Below are 15,032 nucleotides of genomic sequence, written 5' to 3'. Positions count from 1 at the left end.
ATTAAAATAAGATAATAATTGGATTTGAAATTTTTCTTCATCAAAGAATTACGTAACGATCGGATAAATAGTCGCATATAATTATCAATCTTTATGATAAGATTTAAAATTCAAAATACAACACCCGAAACACATAACCCGATCGATCTTTATAGCTTCTCCGAAATAAAATAGCAGGTGATTGGCTACCGTTCTCTCTGCGCAAGCGCCGTAAAATCTAGTGACCTACGCAGTGACTCACGCAGTTCTGACGTTAGCGCTCGAGGTTGGCGGTCCTGCGATCTGAAAGCAGTCGCTACTTCAAAAGAATCGAAGCAAAGATGGACTCCTAAGAAATTTTTATATACAGCAGTCCTCGTTCTCTCTCGGCTTTGGAATACTCCGTTGTACTCGGTCGTTAAATCTCCATCCGGTGGGTCGCCCGGAGGGCCGACATTCTTTTATGATCACGCTCGCGGTGTGAACGATGATCGTGCAGGAACCAGTGCAGGTAAAAACTGGCTCGATCCAGGGCTCTTTATCACGTTGTTGTAACATTGCGAATTTGTATATTGGGGCGCATCCACGTTCACCGCTATTGACGTCCCGCTGATATCGAAAGCACACGCGCACGCAACTCGTGCGTGGTTTTAATTACGTCGTACGATGGTTTGGACGATCGTCCTTGGAGATTATCCTTCCCTAAAATCATTTCTTGGAACGACGATTCGATATTTTCCCTTCTTGTTTTTATCGAGGTATGCGTGTTCGGGATTACTTGCATCGCTGCGAAGAAAAGAGCAGGACGAGCAAGGATTCTATCTATAAATAAGCACGAAACTTCACCGTATATGTATTTGCGGATTTTGATGATGAACAACGTCGATTTTTATAGTCAAAATTAAGATGCATAGAAGAGAGATGTTGTTTTCAGAGATTGTATTGTATCTATCTGCCAAATAGTTAAAAATTAATATGTTGCTTTATGTATGCGTTATGGTTAGCAAATATGAATATTATGCATGTATAAGTTGAGCAGTAAAACATTTGGATCATTATTTTTAACTGTATGTAATAAAATGTGCATATTGATTATATTCTATCTTATCAACTGAAAAAGCAAAGCAATATAAATTATATCAAACTTATATAGCATTTGTGTAGCACTGTGATATATTAAAACATAAAAAAATACTTTCTTTTAATCATACGTTTTAAGAAAGATTATTAAATACAATATTAATTTATTAAAAGCATTTAATCATTTAATATAATATCCAATAACGTATAATTAAAAAGTATATATAAATTTCTCTCAGATATTACATTGAAATCTAAGAATATAAATAGCATTACGTATTAATGAATAATTTGCATTACTGACAATAAATATTTTTGTGCAACCAAGTTCTTATGTTACATGTTCTTTTTCTTGTTAAATAAATGACTCGCATCTTGCTATTGCATAATTAATTATTAAAATATCAAATTTTCCAATTTTAGGCGGCCATATGGCATTGTTTGAATCATTATGCCTATCCAGATGCTATATTCCTGGCAGAAAGATTATGTGCAGAAGGTATAGGATCTTTTACTTTGTTTAATTTATAATATATACTGTGTATTATATTTTTTATCTTTTTTTAAAATAAAACAATTTACAATTGTATACTTATACATTGATATATATTGTTTATTGTTACATAGTGGACACGGAGGAAAGTTTATTTCTTTTGGCAACATGTTACTATCGTTCTGGCCGGATTAGACAAGCTTATGCTTTGTTATCCCAGAAAGCACCTAATTCGGCACAATGTAGATTTTTATTAGCAAAATGTTGTTACGATCTGGAAAAGTAAATAACGTTGCCAATTTATATATTGCTCTGCATCTAACATACATACATACATATATCTAAATATATTTTTATTAAAAATTTCCAGGTATGCAGAAGCAGAAGCTGCGATAATTGGTGGATATTACAAGCAGTTAAAGAGTTTGGAAGAAATAATAAGTCAATTTGGGGAGCAGGCATGCTTTTCTCTGCAAATAATAGCAAAAATTTATTACAAGATGATGCGTACTGCGAGAGGCAATGAAGCGCATAAGTTAGCTTTAAAAATGAATCCCTTTCTCTGGCATTCGTTTGAGGAGCTCTGTAACGTCGGCGAAAAGGTGGATCCTGCCAAGATTTTTCAAGTAGACAAATTAGATTCCTTTGCTATGTGCCACGGTACTGCATCTACGCTTAGCTATGTCACTGAACCGGATCTTATCGTACCTGGAAATAATGCCAACAGTACACCTATATCAAACGGCACTAACTTGTATGTATATATTATAAAATATATCATAAAATAATTCTATTAATATTTTATTTGCGCATTGCAGGACACCAATAATGGCACCGACGTTGATAAATGGCGGCCAAATACGCTTGTGTTCTTCTATAGAGGATACTCCGCAAAATGCGCCGGTTCACTATAACTGCACCTCGCCGAGAATCAAACTGTCGCGTTATCGAAGTATGTTTAGCAATTCCATGAGTCCGCTCACGCCTAGCTTCGGCATTTTGCCGTTGGAAAATAATACACCTGAGTCGACTGTTCCACCTTCGCACACGACTCTCATGGAGGCCAACGATCAGAAAAGCCTGGCAAAACGCGTCAGTAGTCTGAGAGCTCATGTAGGAGTGAGTATAATTTTTCGGCTTTTAATACATTGTCTGAGTTTATAATAGCATTTTTGCTTTTATAATATATCTGAGTTACATAGTCACTTGATACATTTTTGCGTTCGTATTTTTTTAGCAATTAATGTCGAGGAAAGAGACACCATTGCAGCAAGGCAAGTCGGTATTTTCTCAATCGGGTAATGCAAGCAATACTGCCAATATTGTGACAGTGACAGCCGCTAATCCGACTTCACCTCCGTCACCGACATTTCAGAGTACTAACGTTAGACGTTCGTCGCGACTCTTCAGTCACAATTCAGTAAAAGTATGATTTTTCCCCTCATTCTTCTAGTTACGTTTATTCACTTGCAATCTTGATACGACTTGCATATATTCCAGGAGAATAATAAGTCACCTAATAGGAATAAATTTGCAACTCCAAAGTCTCCATCTCGGAAGACGAAAGCGAGACTCGCTAAAACAAATTTGAACAAGACCAACTTCAACGAGTTAAACGAGAGAAATAGGAACGAGAAAGAGAAGAGCGAAACAATCACATCGGAAAAAGCAGTGGCTAATGCAAATGCGCTTAACGCTCAAAATAATAACATTCATTCCGGAATAACATTGCAAAAACAATCTGCAGGTATTAATTATTGAATTAATATTTTAATTTCTTTAATGGTTTTTTTTTTTTATTATTATTATTATTATTAGAGAAGAATTCGAGATAGTTTTATATTTGAAACTTTTCAGAAGGATTGATGTCTCTGTTGCGAGAATTAGGGACAGCGTATCAATACTTGAGTCAGTTTAAATGTTCGCAGGCTGTCGAGATTTTAAGTATACTGCCAACACAGCACTATAATACTGGTTGGGTACTTTCTATGTTGGCTCGTGCACATTTCGAAATGATGGATTACAAAAAAGCTGCTAGGTAATAATTTCTTAATAATTATCAGAGAAACATTAGATCTGTCTGTTTCAACATTTTCTTGCAATTTATAATAAAATAGTGTATATTTAGGTTTTCAAACGAGAAAGAGATAAGAAATACATAAGAAAGTGAAAGTGCGACTAAAACTGATTGTTTTTGATACATTTACATTTCTTCGTAATTTTTATTTATTTAATTTTGTTTTTTTTTGTGCAGTTATTTTGCGGAAGTACGACAGTTAGAGCCACAGAGGACAGAACTGATGGAGATTTATAGCACTGTTCTTTGGCATCTGCATGCTGAAGTGCAGTTGTCTACACTTGCTCAAGATCTAGTTTCCCAGGACCGTAATTCGGCGGCGGCATGGTGCGCCACGGGCAATCTCTTTTCGGCGCAAACGGAACACGAGACGGCGATAAAATTTTTCCAAAGAGCTGTTCAGGTATTTATAGGCTTAATTTCAACATACATGTACGATTATTGTCTCTCGTTCAAATAACAATAATATGCGATTTTCTGTCACTTTTTAGGTGGATCCTAATTTTCCATATGCCTATACATTATTAGGACACGAGTATGTCTTGACCGAAGAGCTAGATAAAGCAATTACTGCTTTTCGTAATGCTATCAGACTTGATCCCAGGCATTATAATGCATGGTAAGTTTCTTTTAAAAAGATATTACATTTAATGTCTACTATTTTTTAATTATTCTCTGAATTTAAACTATTCTTCGCATATTTAAGGTTCGGATTGGGAACGATATTTTCAAAACAGGAGCAATATAGTTTGGCAGAGTTACACTTTAAACGGGCCTTACAAATAAATCCGCAGAATTCTGCGCTAATGTGCCACATAGGCGTCGTGCAACATGCTCTGAAGAAAACCGACCAGGCATTAAAGACTCTAAATACCGCGTTAGTTAACGATCCGGATAATACTTTGTGCAAGTTTCATCGAGCAAGTATTAACTTTTCTATCGGTCGACATATGGAAGCTCTCAGAGAGTTTGAGGAGCTAAAGAACATTATACCCAAAGAATCTCTAGTCTATTATTCAATAGGAAAGGTAAGAGATTCTTAAACGATAGTTCCTAATATGTGTTTTTTGATGTTCTATTTTTTTGGTAACAGGTGCATAAAAAATTAGGCAATACCCATCTCGCGTTAATGTACTTTAGTTGGGCGACGGATCTAGATCCAAAGGGTGTTAATAGTCAAATTAAGGAAGCTATATTGAGTCCCGGTCAAGGAGAGGACGATTCTCCACCAACGCAATCAGGTATTATTAAATATATAACTGTATAAACTGTATAGCTATTCTGGTATAAACCAGAACTTTAAACCATAAACTTTAAAACTTTAAAGCTGAGATAATTCACGTAAAAAAATATCAGATGTTTTATAAATTTATATAACTGATGCCATTTTTTTATTATATCTTTCTTACAAATATTTATAATAATATAGTGATTCACATAACAAAAATTTATACCGATACTTATTCAAAGTTATTACAGCAGATGAACAACAAGCACAAAATAATTCAATGGAACAGGATATCGAAACAAATAGGGAAGGAAGTGCCGCGCCTCTTGCCGGAAATGTCTCTGTTGAGCCTCACGGCGATGATAGCGATGACAGTTTATGAAAACGATATGCAAGACTTCCGTGAAAAAAAAAACTAAAGCGTTATTATTCTCTTTGTGGGTCATTCGAATTATTTGCTCGTCGGTCTGGCTTTGCTTGCAGGATTGATAAAGTTATTGATGCGTTATCATTGATTTAAATTAAGCAGTTTTCGATATTCTTCGAAAACTGCAAACTGTTCTGTCTGTGCGATGTGATTAGGTTAAAAGAAACCATTATATTATCCTTCCTGCATCGTCGAATTTCCTTTTTGTGTCTTGTGTAAGTTCTTATACATATATATATATATGGATGCGGTGCTCTCGCGACAATAGAAAACTCGCGTATCGTATCCTTCATCAACTTGTACATTACGCGTTTGCCTCTGTATATTTTTTTACGGTTGCTCTCGATCGCCTTTTGTATTTCTTCGTACTTCTTCTTCAATCGTTCGCTCTTGTGCCTCGTTTCGTTGTGCATAAAATTGATTTAAGCCTGGTGAGATAAAAGTCGGTGAAACTTTAATTTAAACAAAATTTAGGTCGAGATAAGAGCATATACATATACGAAAGAAAGCATATACATAGTATCGGGAGTTTTTTCCTATCTTACAGAGACGAGGTATTGGAGATCCACGGTTGAATAGGAACTATCGCGTCGTGAAAAGAAATGAACGAATGTAACCGTAAACATGTCTCGTATATAGTTAGGTAATGTAATTAATTAATCGTTTTCGAGTAAGAAAGGAAAGAGAGTCTTGTGTAAATGTAAATTATTATTACCGTGTATTTACCGCTATTATTACTATTACAATTAGTGCTATTATTACTATTCGTACGATTATCATTGTTGATTTATATAGTGATTGTGGAGATATATCGTCGGTCGCTCGGCGTCGGAGCGGCCGTTGGACGATCGTGCAATTCTCATCGTGAAGTAAGATCCTTTAATCGATCGTACATACGAATTCGCGATTGCAATTTCGGTGATTCAGTAATCGTGCGATTATATATTCGGTTTCGATTTCGATAGCCGGAATTAGCATAACCCGCGCAAATGTCTATATATATATAGAGAAACGCTCGTCGGATTATATTCTTAATAGTGCTGGACAGAATTTATGACGTTTACGGCGTCGTTCTTCGTTATCGATATTAGGTGTACAATGCAAACTGTCAATTCCGAATTTTCCGGAATAAAAATCGTTACATGTTATTCTTGGAAGTATATACGTTCGTCTCTAATTTCGAGCGGATTGAGTTACGATCGTAATGTGCGTTTATCGCGCGTGACTGTAACGCTTTATATTGTACACGTAATTAAACGAAAAACACGTCACGAAAAAAGAAAAAAAAAAACAGAAAAACTAATTGTACTGACTGAGAAATACGTCTGTATGATACACGACGCGCGTATCTTCCTCATTTCTCTCCCATTCTCCTTTTTCTATCTCTCTTTTTTTAATTTATTTATTTACTTTGCATTCTCCTTTCTTCTCGCGCATCCTTCCGCATGCATCTCGTGTCTGGGAGAGAACGTGAAAGTAAAGTCTCTTTCGTATTTATTGCATACATAGCGAAGCGGCGACGAATCGAATTATTTATTATTTTATTCTCTTACGCGTTTATTTTTCTCAGCGAACGGAAAATTGATTCGGATCTATCTTCTAAAGAGATTTAAGAAACAATTACGCATATGCGACAACTGCACGACTTTATCCAGCTTCCGCGATATCGAAACCGCGATGGTTCGATCGAATTCAACAATTGCTGCCGCGTTACTCGTTTACAAAAAAAGAGGTGTATGCGCGAAATAAAGGCCTGCACTTTTTATGAAACGCTATTTGCTGTTTTGGCGAACACATTACACCTGTGTCCTACGTCGACAATAATAATATACATGTCGAAAGATATTTATCTGATAAGAGTTTGTTACCCAGTTTATTTACAGATAAGTCATCGCAACATCCTTGTAACGAAAATTTTTCATCAACCACAGTGATTTTCCAGCGGAACAAAACGATTAAAAATTTTTAACTTAATCCCATAAGAATTTATATTAAAAATAAAATACACATGAATATGTCCGAGAAACGATAACATGTTTACAACGAAGCAAGATAACATTGGAAAATAATCACTGATACGAAAATTGAGACGCTGCCGAGAGGGGAGCAAGACGATGTCGACCCACGGGGGTCGATTGTTTATTTCGTTCCCCTTCAGTTTGTCGTTTCTTACTGTCGAGCCAAGAGTCAAGATAGTACAAGTTTCTCGCACAGTGTATGATGCGGCAAACGGATCGAACGGTGAGCATGATCCTGCGAAGGCCCAGAAGAGAATCGGACTCCGTGCTGTCGCATTTCGGTCACTTCAAGGAACATCTCTTCAAGTTCCTCGTCATCGGTGATTACGGTGTCGGTGAGTTGCCACGGTCGTTTCGTAATCGATAAACGATTGTTTGCATTCAAATTCATGATTCACACATAATATGGTATATCATTACTTGACAAATCTAAAATTTTTATCCGAGTGATAAGAGAAAGAGAAGAGTATATATCACACACAAGAAAATATTCGATAATCTTTTTATTATCCGTTTTAATTTTATCAATTATGTAAAAGTTGATTTTGTATTTCTTTATGCAATCTGGAAAGCTCGTACAATTTTTTTACAAAGTTTTAAAAATTTTTATAAAACTTTACAAATCTTTGTACACAATTTTTTGTATATGTTGTACATATTTACGATAATACTTTAAAATCGTTTACACAGAATTTTGTAAAAATCGCTTTTATATAGAATGGACTTTCATTGAATTTATAATTTTTACAGAGGCTTTTTATTTCAGGCAAAACGGCGTTGGTCAGAAGATACACTGAAGGTAAAAATTAACAATTTCTTATTTTCCGCTTCCGATTTCTTGTCAATCAGAATCACTCTCGCACGCAAAAAGTTCTCGTTATTGAAAACATTAAACGTAGATGTATATTGCGTTCGCGCATAAGAGAAGATCGCGAGAGAAGAGATCGCGAAATAGCGCGTTTAAAGAGAGAGAGAGAGAGAGAGAAATGAGAAAATGAGAAATGCGTGCAAGTCGGCTTATCTGCTTTAAAGACACGTGCGTTAAAATGTCAACGTATACAGCTGTCACTATGATACTACATCTGCATCATTAAAATCCATGCGTCGTCGACGTCACTGTACATGTACACCGTATCTAACTATCTTTTCCAGGAAAGTTCTCCTCGAATTACAAGATCACCATAGGCGCCGATTTTGCGATAAAAACACTCGATTGGGATCCGCACACTAAAATAAACTTGCAGCTATGGTACGGTAGTCTCTTCAAGCACAATTTATCTATATCTTACTATTTTACAGGGTTGGGAAAGTTACTTTATAAAAGTAACTCGTTACCGTTACCGTTATTTTTTCTAAAAAGTAACTCGTTACCGTTACTCGTTACTAATTTTAAAAAGTAACTCGTTACCGTTACAGTTACTAAAAAGTAACGAGTCGTTACAATTTCCGTTACTTTTTTACAATACAAACTAATAAATTATTTTGCATAAGAAAAACTTTTAAAAAATTGTAAGCAAGATTTCATTCAAGGTTTATTACAAAATAAATGATTAAATTTTATCGAAATTTTTTATTAATTTTTAATAAAATTTGTTGCTCCATAGTATCATCATTTAAATGCCCTCTTTGTGGTGTTAATACAGAGCCACCGATGCTAAACATTCTTTCTACAGATGCACTGCTTGGTAGAGCTGTATTATATTTAATAAAAAGTTTTTTAAGTTTTGGATAGTCGTTTAACATTTCTATATTACAATTATTTGATTTTAAAAACCGTTGCAATTCTTCTTGTTCAGATTCATTTTGCACCGTTTTTTGCTCAAAAATGAAAAAATCATCGTGATCGTCAGATTTTCCAGCTTTTGAAGAATTTTCAGTCGATCGGATTCCCAATAAATCCTCCAAGTAATTTTCAGCACGTTTTCTTTTTTCTCCGGTTAACCAGTTTAACTTAAATTTTGGATGTAAACATGCTGCTATTATTAATTCTTTTGTTTCAAATATTGTAAGAAATTTAAAATCAAATATAGTAAATTAAGCGACATTGTTTGTTTTATTGAAATTAATACTTTTGAATCAATAGTTTAAAATAAAATAATATTTTTCAATTAAATCCTTATTTAAAATTAAATAACATATGTATTAATCAAATTAATAAGTTACCTTTTATTTAAACCTTGCTGAATAGCTTCAACTAATGAATGGCAATCTATAAGGTCAGATTTATTGAGATTTTCTAATTTTCGTTGCAAGGTACTTAGAACTGGTAGTAAATGAGAGCTCTGCTTTTCCGAAAAGATAAAGCTCTCATTGGATATCGCGCGTCGCGTCATCGCACTGGTCTGCAAGAGCCATAAGTTGATCAATCACATTCAAGCATTTTTACAACATAATAAGAATGCTAATTGGTCGATTTGCTTACGGCTTTATAGTTAAGATAAAAATTTTATCACGCACAATAGCAAGAATAATATCTTAAATAAATCAAAAAATTTGAAAAAAGTAACGATAAAAGTAACTGTTAAATTCGTTACTCGTTACCGAAAAATGTAACGAAGTTATTTTTTCCGTTACAAATAAAATTTGTAACGCCATTACCGTTACAGTTACCGAAAAAAAGTAACTGTAACGGTAACGGCGTTACAAGTAACGCGTTACTTCCCAACCCTGCTATTTTATTATCCTTTTTCAAGCTTCTATATTTTGCGGTCTCTCGAAATTTTTCTTAATCTCGCCAAATTACTATAGAAACAAGGAAAAAAACAATAATTTTATTCTCCGAATATTTCAGGGACATCGCCGGTCACGAGAGATTCGGATACATGACGAGGGTCTATTATAAATACGCGTAAATATGATTTTAATATTTCTTCTTATTCAATTGGATTTAGTCAACATTTTTATACGTATTTTATCCCTATATTAAATATTTTATTATTATTAATGAATAATTTGTGTGTGCTTTGATCTCTAATGATACGCTTTGTCGAGACAAGACTAGGACGATTATATTACTTGACCGATCGATTGAAAATTTCAAATCAATGACCGACTTCTTGTTCATTGATCTAATTTGCATTAACATAGAGTGGCCGCGGCTCTCGTATTTGACATTTCGCGCGCGGCGACCTTTCAATCGATGAAGAAGTGGCTGTACGATCTCAGGGAAAAGATCACGCTTCCGGATGGCTCGAATATACCGATCGTTCTTTTGGCAAACAAGTGCGATATATCAGTCGCTGTGACTGACGAGCAGATTTCCAAGTTCTGCAAGGAGAACAAGATAAACGTCTGGTATGCGACCTCCGCGAAGAACAATACCAATGTCGGTAGGTAAACGAACGATCGAAAACTTATCCTCGTAATCGTAAATCATCTCTTCTTTCGCGCACGATTTATATATTCTAAACAAAATTTTCTTTGATATTTAATATATATTTTAATATTTTCATATTATATTTCTATTTGATAAGTAGATATGGTTTCGAGCTTGGAAATAAACTTTTCCATTTTATTGCATTAATCTTGCGCAGTTTTAATTATTCTATCATTGTAATACAAGTTTATATAATCATTGATATACATTACATATATCGAGAATGCTCTAGATTTTGCAAATAGTATACAAATATTTTCTATATGCATTATTTAAATCCATTCGAAAAAGCTATATAATTTAAAACGAAATCTTCTATGACTAATAATCGAAATAAATAAGTCGAGAACTAATTGCGCTATATATTATAAAATTTCCAGATACAGCGATGCGCTATTTGGTGGAGAAGGTTTTGTGCTCAAAAATCGATAATGGTGTACGCGATTCGATAAAATTACAAAGTAAGAATTTGTTGAAACACGAGTCTAGCTGCTGCAAATAGAGCGAAATGGATATTTATTGTAAGATTTTATGATCACTCGGAGATATATATATATATATGTTGAACGAAGCACGTGTATCAACGACAAGATAAATAATCAAAAAAATCTTGGAACATAAAGGAGCCATAAAATGTTCCACGTGATAGAAAAGTGAAACTGCAATTATCTCGTTGAAAAATTTATATACTACAAATTTTTATATTGTAATACATATTTGTTTTATACGACACGATATTTTTTTGCTTATTTTTACGTTTACCATTAACTGCGTCAATATCACTTCTTTCACGTCCTTTTTCCTTTAAATTTAGATTTTGTAATGAATCATATGAAAAATAATTATAAATAAATAAATATATATATATATATATATATATATATATATATAATTATTAGCCTTTTAATTAAGATAATTGTATTTAGAGTGACAACTTTTAATTAAAATAGTTTTCTGAATTTTCCGAAATATTTCGTATTTGTAACGTCTTGTAGATATCTTTGTTATCAATGTTAGTTATGCATATATTAACAAGCTTTTTTACTCGTATATAACAGATAATATATTATCAGGAGTTTAAACAGCATTTAAAAATACCAGTCAAGCAAGATAATAATGAGACGATGTCTGTGAGTTGAGAGTTGAGTTAGATTGACTACGAAGTGTGTCACGTCACAGCAGTAGCGAATAATAACTGGTAGAATGTGTTTATATTCTTGTGCTGCTTGTATTTCAAAAAATAGTAAGCTAATATATATGCCATTTTAGAACGTGTATTCGGCATACATGATTATAATTTGGCGGGGAACATAGAATACAAGTTAAATTGCTTGGAAATTCTCTTTATTTTAAAGTATAAATAGAGTGACCATGGCTGGTAATTTTCCAGCTACCGTAGAAACAGGTAAGCGAAATTAAGAAAAATTAAAAGTACTAATATAAATACAGTTATAATAAATTCAGTTAAATTGTATTTATAAATTCTGTCATATGAAATTTGTGTATCATTTCATGTATCAAAGAAACTCTTAGATTATATAAAAAGAAAAAAATCCCAAATCTCAGATTATAAATTAAGCCTCAATAGAGTTATTATAGAATGCTTTCAATTTTTTGCAACGTAAGAAACATATTATTATAATTAGTAGTAATATAAAAATATAAGACTTTGTGCTCAAGAATCTCTCTTCACATAAAGTAACATTATTCAAATAATAATAATCTTTTTTTAAATGCAAAAGTATAAACAGATCTTACAATATTAAATGTTTAATTATTTATTATTATATCTTATATGATACAGTGCTAGGAAGTATACGATTATCCGAACTCGGCAGAACATTAACGCATGAACATTTGGCTCTTGATTTTCGTAATTTTTACATACCACCACCAAAACACATCGAAAAACATTTCTCCAAAGATCTGCATCTCGCGAATATCGGATATATCAGGCAGTATCCGTAAGTCAAATAAAAAAATATAAATTTTTATAATAGATGTTCAAAATTACAATATTACGAATAATACTAAATAAAAAATGTGCATGCAATTTGATGATGAAAAGTTTTAAATATTAATATTGAGATATAAAAGAATGATATTATTATATTAATAATATTCTTTAACGAGTTAATAAAGCGACTTTGCATATGTAATTTGTTTTCGTTAAACATTCTGGAAAAATTTTGAAATATATTAATATCTATTGTTAAATGGATTTCTTAATTAAGCATTTTTACTTAAAATATAGCAAAGATATAGATTTTTTTTTTCATTCAATATTATGATATATAATAAAGTTTGATATATGAGACTTCTTCATAATTTTTATAATTATACATCAATAATTAAATTAATGAATAAATATTGTTACAAAATTAATAAATGATTAATACATTAAATATATTGATTCAGATATAGTAGTTTGAGTAATTTGGAATTTTATGACGACCACGCAGAGAAAGCTGTCCATATGGATGTAAAATTATTCAAAGAAGCTGGCGGTGGAACCATTGTTGAAAACAGCAGCCATGGTTTGAGACGTGACATTCTTTTAATGAGAAATGTTAGTCAATCGATGGAAGTTAATGTGATCGCTGGGACCGGTATGTTTTTTATTATTATATTATTATTATTATTTCTAAATGTTATATATATATATATATATATATAATTTTGCATCTCGATAGGTTATTATGTTGCCAGCACACAAACTGCATCGACCCTCAATATAACGAAAGAAGAAATGTACAATCTCATGTATAGAGAACTGGAAGAGAGTTGCGTGGGGTGTCCCAACGGGTTGGAGGTAAAAGCTGGATTTATCGGAGAAGTCGGCAGCACTTGGCCGATTGAAGGTATATAGCCATATATACTAGCTTGCTAAATATTTTTTTTTGTGTTTTTATTTATTAGAATGAAATATAAAAATGTAAAAATGTATATCAAGACATTGAGGAAACAAGAAACCATAAAGCACAAGAAATGCAACTAAAATAAAATGACATATATAATTTATTAGACTACGATACTTTTACGTTATAAAAAGTAAATCTCGCTTAGTAATAAAATAAATATAGTTAAGATTAATTAATAATAAACATATTAAATTATATCTTAAAATAATACTGTATTTGTAATTAGATTTCGAAAAACGTGCTATTTCTGCGACTGGTGAACTTCAAGCGCAATTGCATTGTTCTGTGAGCTTTCATCCCGGAAGGGACATGTCTGCACCTACGGAGATAATGCGGATCTATCAAGAGGCTGGTGGAGATCCTACTAGAGCCATCATGTCCCACATTGATCGTAAAATTTATAGACATTTTTTATTATTTTTTTTCTAATTATAGATTGTACACCAAAAATATTTCTATAAAAATGCGTTAATTAAATAAATTGTATAGGTACGTTAATCAATAAAGAGCAGCTTATGGAATTTGCCGACGATAACAAATGCTACATCCAGTTTGATCTGTTTGGTATCGAGTGTTCTTATTATCAGATGAATCCGTCGGTCGATATGCCATCAGATGCACAGCGTATCAAACGTATCACACGTCTGAAGAAAGAAGGAAAACTGCACCGTGTTCTTATGAGTCATGACATTCACACGAAGCACAGACTAGTACGTATTTTTTAATATCTTTATTAAATTTGATTATTTATAATTTTGCTTTTATGAATTAATTTTTAATTTTATTTAACGCATTTTTTTGTTTCATTTTAATTTTAATTTATAGAATTAAATAATAAGTTAATTTAAATTAAGATTAAGGTTAAATTGATGATTGAAACGCTTGAAATTATTTTATTGATTTTTAAGGTACATTTTGGCGGCCATGGATATTCTCATATCGCAAATAATATTCTGCCAATTATGATAAATAAAGGTTTCACGATGGAAGAAATCGAATTAATAACAGTTGAAAACCCAAAGAGATGGTTTACTCGGCAATAATCCATTTGCGCAATAAACGTTATATTGTTTTTTATAATGTAACATTGTATTTTTTTGATTATTCTTTGTAGATTGCTACGATAATTTTTATTTTTATTATTGTTCCGCACTAAAACTGTATTTTTAATTCAAAATAATATGACTTGTATTGTATTTATAAGATATAAAAATTAATATCTATAACAAAGAATAATTTTTCACATCTTTTGTATTTCGAAATTACAAACGCGTACGACATATTTAATTTTTGAAACATTTTATTGTTTATTAGCTAATAAATAATTTATAATATAAGACTTACTATTTCATAAAACAACAAATATATATATATATATATATATATATATATATATATATATTAGAAATACTAATCATATTATATAGGTCGAA

The 15,032-nt window shown here is 32.4% G+C and overlaps 3 protein-coding genes across 7 annotated transcripts; all 3 read left to right on the top strand.

Annotated features, from left to right (window-relative positions):
* Positions 1–290: 290 nt before the first annotated feature.
* Positions 291–7,090, top strand: Cdc27 (cell division cycle protein 27). Of its 3 annotated transcripts, none has more exons than XM_070311502.1 (13): positions 291–490; positions 1,483–1,558; positions 1,687–1,834; positions 1,923–2,306; positions 2,371–2,671; positions 2,790–2,978; positions 3,053–3,299; positions 3,410–3,590; positions 3,807–4,032; positions 4,121–4,248; positions 4,336–4,657; positions 4,723–4,870; positions 5,112–7,090. In XM_070311502.1, the coding sequence occupies exons 1-13, from the start codon at positions 467–469 to the stop codon at positions 5,237–5,239; spliced, it is 2,502 nt and encodes an 833-aa protein (XP_070167603.1). In that variant the 5' UTR covers positions 291–466; the 3' UTR covers positions 5,240–7,090. The 3 variants fall into 3 exon arrangements, with proteins under 3 accessions (XP_070167603.1, XP_070167601.1, XP_070167602.1); XM_070311500.1 differs by having other exon boundaries at positions 5,100–7,090; XM_070311501.1 differs by having other exon boundaries at positions 5,109–7,086.
* Positions 7,091–7,244: 154 nt separating this feature from the next.
* On the top strand, positions 7,245–11,819 carry LOC138941665 (ras-related protein Rab-7L1-like). Of its 2 annotated transcripts, XM_070311508.1 has the most exons (7): positions 7,245–7,637; positions 8,069–8,101; positions 8,455–8,551; positions 10,094–10,150; positions 10,390–10,631; positions 11,059–11,139; positions 11,737–11,819. In XM_070311508.1, the coding sequence occupies exons 1-7, from the start codon at positions 7,502–7,504 to the stop codon at positions 11,757–11,759; spliced, it is 669 nt and encodes a 222-aa protein (XP_070167609.1). In that variant the 5' UTR covers positions 7,245–7,501; the 3' UTR covers positions 11,760–11,819. The 2 variants fall into 2 exon arrangements, with proteins under 2 accessions (XP_070167609.1, XP_070167608.1); XM_070311507.1 differs by lacking the exon at positions 11,737–11,819 and having other exon boundaries at positions 11,059–11,383.
* A 174-nt stretch (positions 11,820–11,993) lies between these two features.
* On the top strand, positions 11,994–14,894 carry LOC138941664 (phosphotriesterase-related protein-like). 2 transcript variants are annotated; one of them, XM_070311506.1, is made up of 7 exons: positions 11,994–12,083; positions 12,483–12,642; positions 13,141–13,287; positions 13,372–13,539; positions 13,826–13,990; positions 14,089–14,309; positions 14,508–14,894. In XM_070311506.1, the coding sequence occupies exons 2-7, from the start codon at positions 12,528–12,530 to the stop codon at positions 14,640–14,642; spliced, it is 951 nt and encodes a 316-aa protein (XP_070167607.1). In that variant the 5' UTR covers positions 11,994–12,083; positions 12,483–12,527; the 3' UTR covers positions 14,643–14,894. The 2 variants fall into 2 exon arrangements, with proteins under 2 accessions (XP_070167607.1, XP_070167606.1); XM_070311505.1 differs by having other exon boundaries at positions 13,097–13,287.
* The last annotated feature ends 138 nt before the right edge of the window (positions 14,895–15,032 follow it).

This window comes from Polyergus mexicanus, unplaced genomic scaffold (assembly GCF_030449975.1).
Source record: "Polyergus mexicanus isolate NDT 795.1 unplaced genomic scaffold, iyPolMexi1.0 SCAF_20, whole genome shotgun sequence".
NCBI lineage: Eukaryota > Metazoa > Arthropoda > Insecta > Hymenoptera > Formicidae > Polyergus > Polyergus mexicanus.
The sequence above is the reverse complement of the archived record's forward strand: the minus strand, read 5'-3'. Positions and strand labels throughout refer to the sequence as shown.

Bases quoted from the DNA above. Each gene is read 5' to 3' on its own strand.
- Cdc27 (XM_070311500.1), top strand. From the start codon at position 467: ATGATCGTGCAGGAACCAGTGCAG. The intron at 2,307-2,370 runs GTATGTATATAT...TGCGCATTGCAG, and splicing joins ATATCAAACGGCACTAACTT to GACACCAATAATGGCACCGA. The intron at 4,033-4,120 runs GTATTTATAGGC...GTCACTTTTTAG, and splicing joins TTTTCCAAAGAGCTGTTCAG to GTGGATCCTAATTTTCCATA.
- LOC138941665 (XM_070311507.1), top strand. From the start codon at position 7,502: ATGATGCGGCAAACGGATCGAACGGTGAGCATGATCCTGCGAAGGCCC. The intron at 8,102-8,454 runs GTAAAAATTAAC...TATCTTTTCCAG, and splicing joins GGTCAGAAGATACACTGAAG to GAAAGTTCTCCTCGAATTAC. The intron at 10,151-10,389 runs GTAAATATGATT...GCATTAACATAG, and splicing joins AGGGTCTATTATAAATACGC to AGTGGCCGCGGCTCTCGTAT.
- LOC138941664 (XM_070311505.1), top strand. From the start codon at position 12,050: ATGGCTGGTAATTTTCCAGCTACCGTAGAAACAG. The intron at 12,643-13,096 runs GTAAGTCAAATA...ATATTGATTCAG, and splicing joins GGATATATCAGGCAGTATCC to ATATAGTAGTTTGAGTAATT. The intron at 14,310-14,507 runs GTACGTATTTTT...TTGATTTTTAAG, and splicing joins TTCACACGAAGCACAGACTA to GTACATTTTGGCGGCCATGG.